The sequence below is a fragment of the Hyperolius riggenbachi genome, chromosome 3 (genome assembly GCF_040937935.1).
Source record: "Hyperolius riggenbachi isolate aHypRig1 chromosome 3, aHypRig1.pri, whole genome shotgun sequence".
NCBI classification, from domain to species: Eukaryota; Metazoa; Chordata; class Amphibia; order Anura; family Hyperoliidae; genus Hyperolius; species Hyperolius riggenbachi.
This window is the reverse complement of record NC_090648.1, coordinates 212779211-212794844: the sequence shown is the minus strand read 5'-3', so window position 1 is coordinate 212794844 and position 15634 is coordinate 212779211. Positions and strand designations below refer to the sequence as shown.

At 44.5% G+C, this 15634-nt stretch overlaps 1 protein-coding gene across 3 annotated transcripts in view; it reads left to right on the top strand.

Annotated features, from left to right (window-relative positions):
- Window positions 1-15634, top strand: part of LOC137563335 (rootletin-like) — a 149912-nt gene that overhangs the window by 117653 nt on the left and 16625 nt on the right. For 2 of the 3 annotated variants that reach the window (XM_068275673.1, XM_068275671.1), the window contains exons 24-28: window positions 138-312; window positions 10533-10615; window positions 13109-13207; window positions 13769-13876; window positions 14974-15120. In XM_068275673.1, coding sequence (XP_068131774.1) covers window positions 138-312; window positions 10533-10615; window positions 13109-13207; window positions 13769-13876; window positions 14974-15120 — 612 coding nt within the window. The remainder of the gene's footprint in view (window positions 1-137; window positions 313-10532; window positions 10616-13108; window positions 13208-13768; window positions 13877-14973; window positions 15121-15634) is intronic. The other variant, XM_068275674.1, reaches the window with a different exon arrangement.

Below are 15634 nucleotides of genomic sequence, written 5' to 3'. Positions count from 1 at the left end.
CAGAAGCCAGGCAACTAGCATTGTTTATTACAGAATGAAGATAGAAGCCTGTGTATCCCTCTAACTTCATGTTCCCTTTAAGATCAATAACTCTTATATGAATCTTTGTATTTAATATCATTCCTGCAATTCTTCAGCTGGCAGAGATGCAAGAACATCGTGGAAAGGCCTATTCTAATAACCCAGTACAAGAATCCCACACTGGGAGGAGGAGCTGGAGTCCGAGTCCAAGAGAAGTCCAATCTCCTGCCGATTCCCATAGCTGCACTCGCTGTGAAGTCTTCCTGCATCAGCTGGAGAAGGCAATCAAAGGTGTGGAAGCAACCTCTAGCGTCAACTTCTAACTCCTTACGGGATTTAATGGTGGGGAGGTAAAAATGGTTCTACAGATAGACAGCCATTGCTCACCTTTTGTAACATAATAATATGTATATGGTTGCAGCCCTGATCTTCCAGTTGTAATCATTTCTAGTTCACTCATCTGGAATAAGTATGCAGTGCAGATTCTGTGACAGTTCTAATCTGTACACGTTTCATATACATACTGTAAATGTATTCTAGCCAGGCAGAAACAGCCTAACAACAAGCATATTCAGGAGCAGGTCACCAATGAGCACTTCTGTATTACTTTTGTGATAAACTTTAAAGGTTCAAATCAGCAGAAGTATAAAAGTAATCTTGTTCTCCATAATCATTTTGTGTGATTACATTGCCAGTGATTATCACCTTATTGCCTCACACACAAATGAGTCATTGTATTACACCGTATATTATTTTCTTATGTCTGGCCTCAATATGTTGCCCATGTCTTTGAATAATTCTTACCAGTTACAATACTATATTATTTTAGCTGGAGAATTTATTGAAACCAGTGGAGAATTGATAGAGGATGTGTGGGCGTTGTGAATCTGATAATAAGCAGCAACAGTTGTTTCTGGCTGACAGATTTAGCGCCTTAGATGTGAGTTTTATTTTAAATACAGCATTTCCTGGAGTGAAATTTTGGTGCTTTGAAGAGTGCATGATGCTGCACCGAACTGTACAAGCTATTTGAAAAGAAACTGCATAATATATGGTATTCATTTATGGGAGCCTAATAGTAAGATCTACAATATCATTTCCCAGTCCCAGCAACCATCACAGCCCAAACTGGGGTATACTATTCATCAAAATATATATTATTAACATACATACCATAAACTTTAACTCTCATTATGGTCACAGCTAAGCTTTGTACATTAGACATGTTACACCCCTGTCACTACTCACAATCATTGTGAGGTCAGCTCAGCTCAATTTTATTTTTCATATAAATTCAGATGGATAATAATTCCCTTATTCCAAACCTTAAAGAACAACAACAATCTTTCATCTGCACTTAAAGTGGTATGAACTCCAGCATTTCTTCTTTGTTCTAAAAGATTATTTACCACATATTATATACTACCACCATTTTTTTTTACTAGAACATCATTCAACTAGTTAAACACAGGACTTTCAAGCTCCCTGCAGGGAAAGCTGGATGCATCTGACTGGAGATAACATTATCTTGTGTTTACATTCCTCACTTGATACAATTAACCTTCCCAGCGTTCAATTTCCCCAGGATTTCTGTGCAAACAGTGATAAAATTTATTTTTAAAACTTTTTTTTTCCTGTAACTTGCCAAAATGTGTCAAGCAAGGGTCTAGTATACAGTGCAGGAGAGTATTGATGTGTATGCATGTTTATACTGTTCACAGCATGTTTTTTTGAACGGACATTTCTGTCCATACCGCTAGGGAGGTTAAGTAAACATTCTCTGGCAAGTCAGACACTCCAGAGCACAGAGAGATACTCAGAAAGAATTCCTGCACACATTACAATATGAATACACCAGTTATGAATAACATGTCAGCTCTCAGAGCAAAAAAATTGTACTTTGGGAACTTGTAATTTCTAAATGAATAATAATACTTATGCACAAAAGCAAATATGATAACTGTATGGGATATAAAAAGTAGGAAAACATGTTTTTATTGAATATTATGTCAGAGTTTTATACCACTTTAAAGTAAACCTAAACCCTGATAAAAAAAAAGTAAAACGTTTCACTTACCTGGGGCTTCCCCAAGCCCCCTGCAGCTGTCCTGTGCCCTTGCCGGTCCTCGACTATCCTCGGGTGCTCCGCCACAGGTTAGTTTAGTTTTGCCTGGCCACGCACATCCTTGTATGCCTTACCATTGTTAAGCGCATCCTGCGTAGACGCAGTAAGAGAAACCTAGTACTGCGTCTGCACAGGACGGCCACACACATACAAGGATGCGTGTGGCCAGGCCACATGCTACAATAATTAAAACCTATGTATTTTATTTGGCCATTTGTCCCGGTTTTTACACCATTTAAATTATGTCCCTATCACAATGTATGGCACCAATATTTTATTTGGAAATAAAGATGCATTTTTTCAGTTTTGCATCAATCACTATTTACAAGTTTCAAATTTACAAAACATTAGTAATATACCTGTCACAGGAGCCCCAGTGGTTAGACCGCAAATGGCCTTCCAATCGGTGCCAGCGCACGGATCGTGCGAGCTCTGGTCGCAGTCAATGCGCAGGAACCATTCGGAATTGGCCGCAGACAAACCAGAAGGGAGCCCGTGAGGTACGGTAATTACAACTTACACACTAGTTCAGGGTATAACTGCCACCACCTCTGTTACCATGGGACAGAGGAGCCCGCTGACTGTCTGAGCCTAGATCTACAAATAAAAAACGGTTAAAACACGCTGTATTCTGTCTAGCCAACAACAAACAATAGTAGCGTCTCTTCAGAGACCTGGGATCAGTTTCTGTGTATGCTGAATAATAGGGTAGCTAGAACGACAACTGACGATAGCGTCGGTTTATTGAAAGAAATATAAATAATTAATATATACAGACAATTATTAAAATCAACAATTATTAAAACAGTAATAGCCAGTATGAAATAAAAAGGAGAAAATACTTAGGGTTTGTGGACATATGTCCGTTCTGGGAAAACCTGTAGAGTTCCTTTTGTTCATTTTCAGCAAAGTTTAAAATCCAAGAAAACTGGAAGATGTCCTTTGTTTCAGCTCAGACAAGATGGCCGATCAAGATGGCCGCTAGCCATGTGTCCTCTGGCTAGCACCAGACAGCTCTGTACAGATGGAATGGGGAGGACTGAGCGAGTGGTCCCTTGCAAACACTTTTGAACAATGCCCACCTTTGGGTGGAGCCTCATGTACAGCCCAGGGGTTGGACAGGGGCGGTGAGCTCCCTGGAGGGGTGCTCTAGGCCCAACAAATATGACATTTGCCATATCTCGGCTTACGCTTTCCGCACACACATGACCATCACATATTCATATTTCTCAGACTAGGCCAGTTCATATGATACCAAACTTGGACATGTTTGCATGCCCAGTTAAAAAACGGTGGAATCCTCCGAGTTCTGGTTATGCCAGTGGCCCCAAGTTAATATCAAAATACTCACAAGATCCGGACCAGCAGAATGATATAACTTTCACATTTCTCACCTGAACGGTATTCCTTAAATATGCAAAAAAAACCATATACAACATTCATTTCTTCCTGCTTTTTGCTGCAGCCAGGATGTCTAGTTTCAAGCTGTGACTAGCTTCCTGGGATAGCCCTGTATGAAAGGGACCTTTTGGTTCCTTTAATTAGCATCTGAATGTGAAATCAGCTGGCACAAGCTTTGAGTTTACACCTCTGGCTAACAGGTCACAGGCACCAGGTTTCATGAAAAGAACTCTGCTGCTCTTATGAAGACAGCAGAGACCCTCCAGGCTGTACTGAATGGTATCCACAGACATGAGATTCTGATTTGGCAGCGCAAGGCAATCGAGGCAGGAAACCGATTGCGGTCGCTTTTTCGTTTCTCACGGCTGTTCCGTGACACCTCCCCTTCCGGATGCTGTGTAAGGGGTTGTCGCCAAGACATCCACCGTAGCAGCCATTGGCGCTGTTGGGTCTAGTTCCCCCTGACACCGGGACAGCCCATCAGCGTTCCGGTGTCGGCTGCCCGCTTCGTGTCGGTCAACCTGGCTGACGGGTCTCGAGCTGCCGGCACGGCGGGAAAACCCATTGGCGCCTGCGGCTCGGTTCCACTGGACAGGTCGCGGTCTGCTATCCTCAGGTTTGACCCGACATGGACCGTTCTGGACAGGGCGTTTGTGCCACTGCGGCAGATGTGGTGTCTGCCGGGACTACTGACAACGGGCAGTGGTTTGGGTAGGTCAACAGCCGGCCCATGCAGGGGTTCCCTGAGAAGTGGCTGTGGACCTAAGGGAACCCCGCGGGAATCCCTGGACCTTCCCAGCTCCTGACAGACGGCACATGCTTTGCAGTAGTTTGCTACATCCCTGTTCATCCTGGGCCAATAAAACTGCCTCCGAATACAGGCAAGTGTCTTGCGGACACCAGAGTGTCCTGTCAGGGAATTATCATGTGCAGATTTCAGCACATGTCCCCTGAACGCACTCGGGACCACAAGCCATTTGGTATTCGCATGTGATCTACCGGTAGGGGGCTGTACAGACTCACTGTACAGTCTCCCACCTTCCCAGTACACCTTGAAAGCGGCCCCATCTGCGAGGGACTCAGAGGCTTGCTGCCTTTCACCTCTAGGCTTGGGTCGCTTTGTAGTGCTGCTGTGAGGACGCTGTCTGTTTCAGAGACACTCCCCCAAGTGTATAAAGTACCTGGTGGTGGGTGGAGAGTCCATCTCTTTCCGTGAGCGACAAGGCGGTCGTGGCAGGTTCGTAGTAGGACACAAGCTTGCCCAAATCAGTCCCCAGCAACACAGGGACTGGGAGATCCTTCACCACCCCAACAACCCTTTCTTGGACCCCAACCCCCAGTCAAGCTTCACTCTCGCGTGGGCTATGTGTAAAAGGGTGCCCTCCACTCCAGTAAGGGCAAGGGATCGGCTGGAGCTGATGCTCTCCTTTGGCACAAGGTGTGAGTGAGCCAACGTGATGTCAGCTCCAGTGTCTCGGAATCCGGTGACAACTTTGTTGTTCACTCTAACAGGCTGCTGCTGGTCGGTTCGGTCACGGATTTCCTTTCCGCGGGCAAACAGAACAAAATCTGATGATCCAGGCTGGGGTTCGCTGGCGGGTTGCCTTTGCTGTGGATGAGATACAGGGGATACAGGTGCTGCTGGTGGTGTCCGTCCGTCTCCGCTCTGGACAGTCGAATTTCATGTGTCCGGGCTGGCGGCAGTAGTGACAGGTGACCTCTCCAGGGGCTGCAGGCCTGGGTGCAGTAGCTGCGCTGGGTGGCCTCTGTGGCTGACGGATCACAGGGGCAGGAGAGTCTGCCGGGGTATTGGGCTGATCTCTTCTCCAGCTGGATGGGACAGTTCTGCGTGTATCAGACACCCGGGTAGTGGCAAAGGTCTCAGCGAGGTCTGCAGCGACAGTTGCTGACGCAGGCTTGCGCTCAAGCACAAACTGTCGTACATCAGCAGGGCAAATGTTCAGAAATTGTTCCAGGACTATCAAGTCCTCCAGGACATCATAAGACCCTTTGGTGAGGCCTAGAGTCCACTGGCGGAGTGTGGTGAGCAAGCTGCTGACCACATCTCGGTACGAATCAGAAGACTTTTTCTGCCAGGCCCTGAACTTTTTGCGATAGGCTTCTGGTGTCAGCTGGTATTTGGTAATGATAGCGTCTTTTAAAGCGGCATAATCATTATCTTTCTCCGCAGGCAATTCTGCGAAAGCATCAAGCGCTTTGTAGCGCAGCAAAGGTGTCAGATGTCTGGCCCACTGGTCTTGGGACAGACGATACTGACGGCATGCTTTTTCAAAAGACCGCAGAAACAACTCAATGTCAGTGTCTTTTTCAATATTAGCAAATTTAAATTTTGCACTTACGGGTGGTGCAGCTCCTTCAGCAGGGAGGCAGGGCGAAGAACTCCGGCTGGCCTGTTGCACTTTTGCCATGTTTAGCTCATGCTGGCGCTCCCGTTCTCGCTCAGCGGCATCCCTCTCTGCGTGGCGTTCTTCAGCAGCAGCAGCCTTGCGTTCTGCAGATTGGCGTTCCTGCTCCTCTCGTGCCTCTGCAGATTGGCGCTCCAACTGCGCTTGCATGTACTGCAGGTACTTGTCCAGGTCAGTCTCCATCAGCTTTCGTAATGCCTGCTGCATTACCAGGTCAGCACCCATGGGCAGTCCAGTACTGGCCAGTTCCGGGCGAGTACTTTCAGAAACTCTGGGATTGGGGACCATACTGACAGCCTCCTGTGTAACTGTTGCCGCATTGCCCGCAGGTTGCTCAACCTCTGTACGCTCAGGATCTTCAGTCTCTAGTTTCCCTCGACGTGAGTCAGATGGGCTGGTATCCACTTCAGCGGACACTCCCGGCTCCCGCAGTTGCTGGGTATCCCATCTGGACAAGTCTGCTATCAGGTCCCGTTTTTTCTTGCAGAGGATCTCCATGCCCCTCGCTTTGCAAAGATTTTCCAGGTCTGCTAGGCACATGTTCTGGTAGTTCCCGGACATTTGCATGCCAAATAAAATAAAACTTTTGGGGAGGGGTACTGGCTACACAGTCTCTCTGTATATATAAAAAATATATTGCCTTCCAGCTACACCAACAAATAAGTTCGTTTCTTGATAGTGCTAGCGCTATCTTAGATACTTTCAGCACAACACAGGTCCCAACCGCTGCCAAACACTGTCACAGGAGCCCCAGTGGTCAGACCGCAAATGGCCTTCCAAACGGTGCCAGCGCACGGATCGTGCGAGCTCTGGTCGCAGTCAATGCGCAGGAACCGTTCGGAATTGGCCGCAGACAAACCAGAAGGGAGCCCGTGAGGTACGGTAATTACAACTTACACACTAGTTCAGGGTATAACTGCCACCACCTCTGTTACCATGGGACAGAGGAGCCCGCTGACTGTCTGAGCCTAGATCTACAAATAAAAAACGGTTAAAACACGCTGTATTCTGTTGAGCCAACAACAAACAATAGTAGCGTCTCTTCAGAGACCTGGGATCAGTTTCTGTGTATGCTGAATAATAGGGTAGCTAGAACAACAACTGACGATAGCGTCGGTTTGTTGAAAGAAATATAAATAATTAATATATACAGACAATTATTAAAATCAACAATTATTAAAACAGTAATAGCCAGTATGAAATAAAAAGGAGAAAATACTTAAGGTTTGTGGAAATATGTCCATTCTGGGAAAACCTGTAGAGTTCCTTTTGTTCAGTTTCAGCAAAGTTTAAAGTCCAAGCAAACTGGAAGATGTCCTTTGTTTCAGCTCAGACAAGATGGCCGATCAAGATGGCCGCTAGCCATGTGTCCTCTGGCTAGCACCAGACAGCTCTGTACAGATGGAATGTAGAGGACTGAGGGAGTGGTCCCTTGCAAACACTTTTGAACAATGCCCACCTTTGGGTGGAGCCTCATGTACAGCCCAGGGGTTGGACAGGGGCGGTGAGCTCCCTGGAGGGGTGCTCTAGGCCCACCAAATATGACATTTGCCATATCTCGGCTTACGCTTTCCGCACACACATGACCATCACATATTCATATTTCTCAGACTAGGCCAGTTCATATGATACCAAACTTGGGCATGTTTGCATGCCCAGTTAAAAAACAGTGGAATCCCCTGAGTTCTGGTTATGCCAGTGGCCCCAAGTTAATATCAAAATACTCACAAGATCTGGACCAGCAGAATGATATAACTTTCACATTTCTCACCTGAACGGTATTCCTTAAATATGCAAAAAAAACCATATACAACATTCATTTCTTCCTGCTTTTTGCTGCAGCCAGGATGTCTAGTTTCAAGCTGTGACTAGCTTCCTGGGATAGCCCTGTATGAAAGGGACCTTTTGGTTCCTTTAATTAGCATCTGAATGTGAAATCAGCTGGCACAAGCTTTGAGTTTACACCTCTGGCTAACAGGTCACAGGCACCAGGTTTCATGAAAAGAACCCTGCTGCTCTTATGAAGACAGCAGAGACCCTCCAGGCTGGACTGAATGGTATCCACAAACATGAGATTCTGATTTGGCAGCGCAAGGCAATCGAGGCAGGAAACCGATTGCGGTTGCGTTTTCGTTTCTCACGGCTGTTCCGTGACAATACCCTTGACATGCATATTAAAAAAAAGTTCAGACCCTTAGGTAACTTTTTTTTTTTTTTTTTTTTAATTGTAATTTTTTTTAATTTTTTTAGTTAAAAGTTTTATCTGGGTATTTATTGGAGTGTGGGAGGTAAACAGTTAATTTTAAATGTAATTGATTGTTTTAAATAGAAAACAATGTATGTAGATGTAGTTTTACTATTTGGGCACAAGATGGCCTCAGTGATTTTTTTTCCATCCGGTAAGTGAGCGCTCTCGCTTACAGGAAGTGTAGGAAGGACGTGAATTTTTTTTTTTTTTCAGAAAGATTGCGGCTTCTCATAGAAGCCGTCTGTCTTGCTAATGGGGACTTAGATCAATGAATGAGAACTTTGTTTCCATTCATTGATCTCTGGGCTAATGGACGGCGGCACAGGAGCGCCGGGCGCACAATCGGCCGCAGAAGCGCGCAGCAGCCTTTTGGACGTAGCAGCTACGTCCAGAAGGCTGAAATGGTTAAAGGACAACTATCAAAGTTTCATCTTTTCATTTCTTATGTGATGAAAATATGACATTTACACAGAACAGTTTTCACTATGAGAATTACTATGGAGGACTGTATCCAGCGCATCCAGCATACAGAAACAATCTTCACTAGCTGTAATCCTCAGTCTTCAGAATGACAGAATGCAGGGATATAGCATCAAAATATTGTGTAAATAACTAATAAATAATCAGCTGCAGCGCTGTGTGCCTCGGTCTCTGTTGTGTCTCTGCTTTACAGTTTTAAAGTAAAAGTCAAGATTACATCCATGAAGAGCTCATTCTGAATGGGGGGGGGGGGGGGGGTTAGCATCAAAGAACAGGAATAAAGTAAGGTCCTTCTCTTTAGATCCTTTCTCTGTAATTGAAAAATCTCTTAGCTGTTGTCATATGATCTGTGATAAAGCAGTGTGTATGGGCAGGGCAGAAACAAACAGTAGGCAATTCCTCTGTGAATAATGACAGGGAAGTTGCACCTATCTACATGGTACAGTCCTGGTATTGGACACCCACTCATGAAGCAGAGCCCTAATACACGAGGCATTTTCTTCACACCGGCTGTGATAAGAGCCTTCTATAGTTACTGGCTAAAAGCAGGAAGGGAGGAGCAGGAGTGAGCGCTCACGTGACCCTGCATCGGCCGCACTGAAGACGCCAAGGCGGCGGGAGATCTGAAGAACGGTGGATGCACACTTGAGCCAGAATCCGGATGGTAAAGAGTGGAGCTCGCTACCACAATAGCTGGAGCACCACCGAAGACCGCAGAGACGGCTGATCCACAGAGTCACATACACGCCGCCAAAGCCGCTGTTTACGCTGAAGGTGGAAGCCGTGAGTACACACATGAATGGGATCTGCAACAGTCACTTTGCTCAATGAAATTTAATACATGTATTGAAATCCCGTAAGGAAAAAAGTAAAAAGGTGATGCAAACAATTCAGCATATATGCAGCATATATATTGTGATCCAGAAGTTTTGATTGTTACCAACTAGAGACTAAGTCATATTGCATGAGAGCGATTTTGACAGAGAGGAAGTTCAAAAAGATCTACGTATTGGCAGCAAGAAAAAAGTCCCTAGTGCTCCAGTTTTTGTTAGATGTGGTTGCAGCTGCTTTTTTGAAGGCCTTGGTGTGCGTCGGTGGTGGGTCCACACACAGCCAGATCTCAATGGGTGGCGGATGCGAATTGCATAGGCTTACGCTGGGCGATCGCTGCAAGCAATAACCCTGAGATGGCTGGTGGAATATACAATTGTTTTGTGTAGTAGTGCTCACTCCTGCTCAGCCAGAAGTTTTAATGGTTTTTATTAGTGTGAACAGGTGCCTTCCCACTTTTAGTTTTTTGTACCAATAAAGATATATGATGCACATGTAGGACCAATTTTTCTTTGTTGTTTGAAGTATCTAAAAGCTCTTTAGGTATGTGGGGTTTTGGCAGTTGTCTTTTAAACTGTAAAGGCAATATGGATAAATAAAGACATGGTATGTTTTTTACTAGAAAAAACATGTGTAGTGATAGATATTTTATATATAGTGTGATGTAAGGGTCCTTGCACATTGTGTTGTGGTAAGACGATCTCAACAGTGCCAAAAGTCACACTGCGCATTATACGTGAGGTGTGACTACACAGTGACATATACAGTACAATAAATGTATGCCTCACTGCCACTGCTAACATGCACTTTGCCCAGTAAACATACAGCATGTTGTGTGTTACTCTGTCGGAACCCGTCGCACTGCACATATAAATATCATTGCAATTATATTGTCCGTTGTAACAGAACGCAAAAAACACAGTGTGAAAGGACCTGAAATGTTAGTAAAATTGTTTGTTATATAAAAACTCAACAAAACCTGCACTTTTTTTTTTATCAGGATGCGAAGAGCATAATGTGGAATTACAAGAAGAGAAAGACCAAACTCTGGCCTCCCTTTACCAGCTGCAAGACATTCTAAAGGCAAGCATCTCACAATGTGTTGTTCTGTAGACAGTTAGCAATACTGGTGCATTGCTGTTGCACTAAGGAAACATGATGGCTAGGTTTCAGACGCACAGCATTAGCATTTAAACTGCTGTCATTTTGTAGGGTGTCAGCACACAGTATTAGTGCTTATATGGTAATTATACCTTACCCTATTATACCTTACGTAAAAAATAAAAACATTCTCCATTTTCCTAATGGCCCTAGAAAATTTGAGTGAAGGGTGAAGCTGAAAAATGCTCCATTGGCCTCAATTCACTAAGATCATGCTGGAGATAATAAGGCAAGAGAAAACTTACCTCCACACAGAGAGAGTTATCTTATCTCTTCATTCCTTAAGTTACCTCCTCTGTAGTTATTTTCACAAGCACTTAATTAAAGAGAACCCGAGGTGGGGATCTTACAATGAAATCTATAAGGCTGGGTCTGGCTATAGTGCCCAGCCTCTGTTGCTAGTTGAATCCCCCCTGCGCTCCGTTCTAGCCCATAAATAACAGCCGCGCTGTCGGGCAATGTCTACCTAACTAATGTCACTCACGCCGCTCCCCCCGCCTCCTGCAGAGCGCTGGTCACCGCCCACGTCCCTTCCCTCCAATCAGCGGCGAAGGAAGGGACGTGGGCGGGGATCGGCGCTCTGCAGGAGGCGGGGGAGCGGCATGAGTGACACTAGGGAGGTAAACAGAGCCCGCTGCGACACGCTGCGTGTCGACAGCGCGGCTATAATTTATGGGCTAGAATGGAGCGCAGGGGGGACGCAGAGGGGATTCAACTAGCAACAGAGGTTGGGCACTATAGCCAGACCCAGCCTCTGTGTATAGATTTCATTATAAGATCCCCGCCTCGGGTTCTCTTTAACAACCTGTCTTTAACTCTGGAGTTATTTTAACCACTTCAGGACTCAGCCTTTACCCCCCCTTAAGGACCGGCGCTGATTTAGAAGATCTGTGCTGGGTGGGCTCTAAAACCCCCAGCACAGATCAAACAGGCAGAGCGACCAGATCGCCCCCCTTTTTTCCCCACTAGGGGGATGATGTGCTGGGGGGGGTCTGATCGCTCCTGCCTGCGTGTGGCTGGCGGGGTACCTCAAAGCCCCCTCCACCGCAGGATTCCCCCTCTCCCTCTTCTCCCTCCCTGCCCCGGAGATCGGAGGCTGCACAGGAACGGATCTGTCCTGTGCAGCCTCTAACAGGCTCCTGCCTGTCATGTGACAGCGATCCCCGGCCGCTGATTGGCTGGGGATCGCTGATCCAGTACAACGCTGCTACTGTTAGCAGCGTTGTACAAATGTGAACAAAGCAGATTATTTCCGCTTGTGTTTACATTTAGCCTGCGAGCCGCGATCGGCGGCCCGCAGGCTATTCACGGAGCCCCACACCGTGCATTGACAGGAAGCAGCCGCTCGCGCGAGCGGCTGTTTCCTGATTAATCAGTCTGCAGCCGGCGACGCAGATGTGCGTCGCTGGTCCTGCAGCTACCACTTTGCCGACGCGCGTTATGAGTGCGCGGTCAGCAAGTGGTTAAGGATTGAAGAGGTAACTTAAAGGCAGAAGAGTTAACTTTAGGTTTGCCTGAGGTAAAATGTTTCCTGAGTACTACATGCCTCGTCACCATGGTGATAACTAGAGAAACGTTATTAAAGACAGGAGATAAGCTTAGTGAATTGAGGCCAAAGTCTTTTAAAGCTTATTATCTCAAGTGTCTGCGACTTTGAAAGTCGTGGAGCTCAATGGCTAATTTGCATAGATAAGAAGTGGAGTTTCTTAGCTCTTCCTGTACTGGAAACAATATTAGACTTGTGTCTCTGCTGTTAATGGTTTTTTTTCTTAGCTGTACTACACGTACAAATCATTAGATCATATTTTTTTTTTCCGCTTCAGTGTCTCTTTAAGTAAAATACTTTTTTTTTTAATCAGTTCAGCATTTGCCAAAGTGACAAAATGTTTTGTTCCTTGAGAAGGGGATAAAAACTACTCAAAACAGAAAGTGGCTGTATCAGCCTGTGTAATCTAATGTCAAAGCAGCAGACATGTAATTAAGGAACCAGGAAATTTGGGCGCAAGGTAAAGCCAAAAAACGTCACACTCTGCTCCTGCAAAAGTCTCAGCGACGTTAATTACTATTCCCCCTCCAGGCTGCCATGGATAGTGGGTGAAAGACGTGATTTGGCTCCCAGCTATTGCTGGCGGCCAAATTATGCTGTTTTTATCGTCATCACTTATTGCTTCTATAGCCGTAATTCACATTACTGCCTATGGTGGCGACCAGCGCCGTTTTTACATGACTTGCAGCAGACCACACATTTGAAATAGGACTAGCAGCCTCTTCATGAGCTGCACTTGTTCACTGCAGTGCTGAAACTACAATGTTTTATATTAACGTGACTTAAAATAATAAGATACATACTACTATACAGTATGTTATTGAAGAAAATCCTTTTCTGTACCCAACCATTATGTTTTATTTGTGCAGAACCTTTCAAAGCAGACTAAAGTAAATGAACAGGTAGCCCAGACCCTTCAAGTGGATAATGAAACTCTTAAACAGCAGCACAGAATGGTAACGGAACAGGTAAGAATTGCCAGAGATACACACGATGGATGTAGTTCAATATAACTGCCAGATGCAAAGGAAGGAATTTATGTAAATGCCAGCTGTGCTAAAGACTGATATCTTGTCCTATATATGAATATTACATTTGCTTAGGAAGCATCCATACAGGATCTGGACTTGATCCTTTGGGTGACAGTTTGGGGTTTAGGGCTGTACAGATGTGTTGCTAGCCTACAATCCATACCATTCCCTGATATCTAAATGAGTATTATTCTTGTCTCACGCACGTGACACCCCTGCCATCTGTATGGGAGAGGCAGAGAACAGATTTGCTTAAAGCGAATGTGTGTGTGTGTGTGTGGGGAGTAAAGTTAGATACTTACCCCAGTAGAGGTAAGCCGGTGGATGATCCCAGACCACCCCACCAATACTTGCTGAGACCCTCTTCTTCTTCTTCGCTACCATCCTCCCATTAGTGTAGAAGCGTGTGATAGTCATATTTAAATCAGTCATTAACTATGAAATGAACCTGACACCTGTGATTCACTTTCCAGTCACTTTATCCACTTATCTGTGCAGCTCAAGGGATTGTTCAAGGAAAAACAGAACCTGGCAAGTGCTTACAACAAGATTCCTAAGGAAGAGAAGCCAGCAGAGGACTGGACAGTGAAATCCAGATTAGTAAAGGTACCTACCGATATTTGGATACAAAATGAATATATACCTATTAGTACCTACCGATACTTGGATACAAAATGAATACCTTAAAGAAAATAAGTACATTTTAAAATAATATCCTTTTCATCCACTTTTTAGATAAGCTCTGCATCCACAGTCAGTTCAGCTGAAATCACAAACCGATTCATATTATTAGAGCATGCTGTGTTGTGTTAAATCTTTAAAATGTAGACTTTTAGATTGCAGAGTCCATTTCTTTTATTGGCTACTGTATGGGAGGTGCAGTATCTACATGCAGAGAGTCTCGGCATATCATTGTGCAAATCAGCACTTTATCTCATTGTCCAAACATGAGGAGCTGTGTATAGATATTTAATCACAGAGAATCACAAGTGGTGCAAGTGGGAGGCTTTATTCAGGACATCAGAAAAATGTTATAGATGTGAGATAACTTTTGCCCAATTTCAGTCAAGCCAAAGATTACTATTCACAGTGCAGTTGCTGCACAGCCTGGCCAATTATTGGATCATACCCAAACATCTGACTAATCATGGACATCTGTGACTTGTTTAACTCAGTACAGATAGGAGGATTCTGACGAGTGTTATTAGAGTTATTTCATCCAAAATAACTGTTCATGATCATTTTGGGTACCATTTCACTAACTGTCCTTCAGCAGACACACTGGTCCTGTGCTGACAAGCCTTCTCTATACTCTGGGAAAGATAGGGGTAAGGTGACATGGAGGACTTTTGCTGCATACTGCAGTTTGAGCCACAGTAGTGGTAGTTTCCAACATTAGACACCTGTACACACATTAGACTGCCGAACACAAATAAAAGTAGTGGCCAAAATGTATTATGTGTACTACTGCTAAGACTAGAGGAGTAAATACAGAATTCTGCTGGTAGAATTGGGGGTACACAGCAAGCCATGATTGTGGGTGGATCTTGCCTGCAGGGCCAGTCAGTTCTTGTATACCCATTGTCCACTTAAGACTGGCCATAAACAGCTTGAGAAAAGCAAACAATGCTTCAAATTTGATTATTATTGACAAGCAAGCCCATAACATGTCCTGAAAGGATGCTGTATCACTTTTCTTTCAGAATGTGTTGAATTCCATTAGAAGTAAGGAAGAGGATCCTAAGGAAATAAGCAAGGAGCAACAAGAGGACCAACAGAGCCTTACTGGAGGACCAGAAGAAAGAGATGTCCATGCATTAAAGAGACAGTTGGAGGAAAAAACACAAAAAGTATAGTGTATTACATTAAATCTTCTATGCCTGTTATTACAAGGGTCTGTTTACTTCTTCAGTGGCTCTTTTTAGAATGCAGCGCTACAATTAGTCCCCTCTCGCCTTTTTCTCTCTGCTCCTCCGTATAGTTACTTCAGAGTCAATCTCTATGACAGGTTTCCTCTATGACAAGGTTACCTTAGTTTTCTTTGTCATGCAGTTCCTCCTTCTAGAGCTTTTTCATAGAGTGTAAGTCCAACTTCAGTGTATATTACACAATAACAAGGTCCCCCAAATGCTTCCATAACAGATATAAATAAATGTCTTCCCTGGCTGCATAATTTCTGTATATATATATATATATATATATATATATATATATATATATATATATATATATATATATATATATATATATATATATATATATATATACACACAGTAACGATTGTGGAATTATCTCCATGATCAGCGCACAAGACGTGCGCTGACACTGCGGAAATCCTCCACAAGCGTGTAATTTGCGGGAACC